The following is a 3,000-nucleotide window of genomic DNA, read 5'->3' as shown; positions in this document are numbered from 1 at the left end:
GATGGACTCGATTGTGTTAACGGAGATAGGTGATGGGCGGTGCCGAATATCCTTTTGATCATCTTTCACTGAACCCATATGAATAGGAGAAAATCTCGGAGTTGTTATTAGGTTGAAGGTGAGACTGAGGCTATGTGGGGCTGTCCGTTTTGCTGTTCGATCCAGAACATCGACAAGTGGGTGACTGTGTTTCTCGCGGTTTGGTTGCGGTGGAGTGTGGTCGCAAAGAGCTATTTCAGCCACCACCAAACTTTGAATGCAATGAGCGCGGCTTAGCAATATTCTGGTCAGCCGCCTGAACAAGTCCCTGGCGTCTGTGATGCGAAGTTTCCATGCGTGCGATCAAAGACTGCGATTCCCGTCACCGTTGACGGCGGCCATCTCGCCGCCGGCTTTCAGCCCTCGACCACCAACTCTGCACCCGTCTGCTCTGAGCAGAGTTTCCACCGAATCTTGGGCCCTCAGAGTGGCTCACAGTATCAAGTGAATAGGAACAAGCCTATTCATGGGACTGCCTCTGCTATTGTTGACTGCAATTGTGGGTCTCTCCCAGAAGTCGACCATCATTTCCCACTTATCGCTCTGCCAGCCATCCCACGGCCAGTCCTTCTTTCTCTCTTTTACCCTCACCCGCCAGCAATCCTCGAGTTTCGTCTCTTCCTTTCTTTGGACTGCTATCCAACCACTTCAATTGCCTTCCTCTATCGCGTCTTCGCCGTCGCAATCCATCCCGTACAACAGTCGCGACAGCTTCATTCACGTTCACATTTGACCATTTCAACTTCTAACCATCTCGACTCGACATATCGATTCTTGACCCTCTCAACTCTTGACCCTCTCAGCTCTTGACCCCCTCGACTGTTGAACATCGCGGCTCTTCACCACCCTCACGATGATGTACCGCTCATTCCCTACCATAGGTGCCTGTGGCGGATTTCGCCTCCGCCGGATCGTTCTCCCTTCCACCCGGAGACTCACGCGCGTCCCCAACATGCCTTCCGCCAGCAATTTTCCTGCTGCCATTGTGGAGGATACCCTCGCCGCTCCTTTCAACATGAGCAGCACTGCGGGCCCCACCACCATTTGTCGCTGCGCTGAGAGGGGCTTGCCCACTTCGGCTTTCTCTGCCATGTATTCTGCCGTTGCTTCTCCTCCCTCTCCTCTCGGGAAGCGCCGGCGGGATGACGACTCATCCTCGAATGACAACCATCACAAGCGCCAGAGGAACCCTTTGAGCGACTCCCGGATTGCCGACTCCATCAAGCGCCGCAAGACAATCAACAGCGGCAGTCCTACTCATTGGGCCATCACCAGCCACCGCCGGCCCCCTCGGCGTAGCCTTGATATCGTTAACCATCTGACAATGCAGATGGGCAACCTTCACATTTCCGTGACATTTGAGAGATACTGCACAGAGTCGCGGAGACTGAACAGCACCAGCCAATCTATCTTTGGCATTCCAGTTCCTCTACACCACAAAAGCCCCGTTAGCAACGTCTTTATCACCGACATGAAGAATGATAGCTTCAGCTTCTATTACCAGAGCGCTACTAGCGTCGAGGTGGAGATGGGCCTTGCCGACGACAACCAGGACCTTGTTCAGGAGGATGAGCTCGTGGACGAACTCCGCCAGGGTGATCCGCCCGAGGAAGATTCGTTCCTCACGCGATTCTGTCAGTGGCTTGGAAGTATTGCCTCTTCAGACGACTACAGAATCGTCGACTTAACACCCGTCTGGCAGCAAACCAATGCTGGTATCACCATCTCGGGTCAGAACCTGAGCATTACGCCTGGTAGCCCCCAGCCCGCCCAGGATACCGCTCAACCCGCTACACCTGGTCCTTCTGTTGGCGGCGTCCCCGTCTCCGGCCCTCTCATGACCGTCATCTCTGGTAGTCGCAGACCCATCGAGGACACTCCTACGCCTGCTCAGGAGAGCCACAAACCCGATGGATACACCTGCCTGTCCGCTCTCCGTCCCCGTGCGGCTGACCGCGTGCCTATCCACGGTCAAATTCTTCACACCGCGTCTGGTCGTCTCAGACCAAATAACAAGGAGAAGAATGTCATCAGCGCAGACGCCGCCCCTTCTGCCGAACCCAGCACGGCCCGTCGCCACCACAGGCGCAACCATACGACCAACACCGACCGTTGGGACAAGCTAGATGTCATCAACGCGTCTTACCAGCCCAAGAGCAATCCCCTCCACAAAGTCGCCGCCCCCGTCAAGAGCCACCTCAAGACCAAGAAGGCCCGCACGGCGTCCAGGAAGAAGGCCACCTTCGGCTCCAACATGCGCATTTCTGTCAACGACACGCACTACCCCCAACCCCACGAAGAGGGAGACGCTGCCACCCGTGCAGAAAGAAAGGCTAAACTCCGACGGGAGATTGAGGCAAACAGGGCTGCACAGCAGGCTGAGTCGTCTGTTGAGGCTGCTGCTGCCAAGAAGAGGAAGGCCGACGACCAGGGTGAGCAGGCTTTTAGAGGCGTTGCGGCACCGTACGTACCGTACCCCCACAAACACAATGAACATGACATGCTAAACACGTCTTTGGTGCAGTAATTCCCATCTCGACAACAAGGAGCTCCAGCGTCAATTGAACCTCGCTGAGGAGAACAGGCGCGAGTATGAGGAGAGGTACTTGGCTGTGCTGAGGGATTGGAAGTTTGAGTACGAGCGCCGGAGTTGTGAGAAGACCCCAGCTTTGCCGGCCAAGTTTGACAGGGACTTGCGGAAGGTGATGCGGCGGGTTAGCGTGATCAGATGGGAGGATACTTTTAAGAGGATTAGAGGATGTTAGTGATTGGGGTTGAAGGAGGATCATTAGCTTTGTTTGGGTTTTGTTTGCAGGTTACATGGATGCCTTGGGCATATATCAGGAGGTTCGGGATTGGTTAGGAGGATATTTGTTTAGGAGGATTTCAACACTGGGCTAAGGAAAGGTTTCAGGAAGGCAGCGAGATACCTCTTTGGCTCTGGTTGGACACAGTATAAGG

General features: G+C 54.8%; 1 protein-coding gene across 1 annotated transcript; it reads left to right on the top strand.

Moving 5' to 3' along the window:
• Positions 1 to 892: 892 nt before the first annotated feature.
• On the top strand, positions 893 to 2,566 carry QC763_510890 (uncharacterized protein; the record flags this gene model as incomplete). Its single annotated transcript, XM_062913659.1, has 1 exon — positions 893 to 2,566. The coding sequence occupies one exon, from the start codon at positions 893 to 895 to the stop codon at positions 2,564 to 2,566; it is 1,674 nt and encodes a 557-aa protein (XP_062765116.1).
• Between the last annotated feature and the right edge of the window lie 434 nt (positions 2,567 to 3,000).

This window comes from Podospora pseudopauciseta (genome assembly GCF_035222475.1).
Source record: "Podospora pseudopauciseta strain CBS 411.78 chromosome 5 map unlocalized CBS411.78m_5, whole genome shotgun sequence".
In the NCBI taxonomy this organism is placed as follows: domain Eukaryota; kingdom Fungi; phylum Ascomycota; class Sordariomycetes; order Sordariales; family Podosporaceae; genus Podospora; species Podospora pseudopauciseta.
Note: the sequence above shows the minus strand (reverse complement) of the source record. Positions and strands in the feature narration are given on the sequence as shown.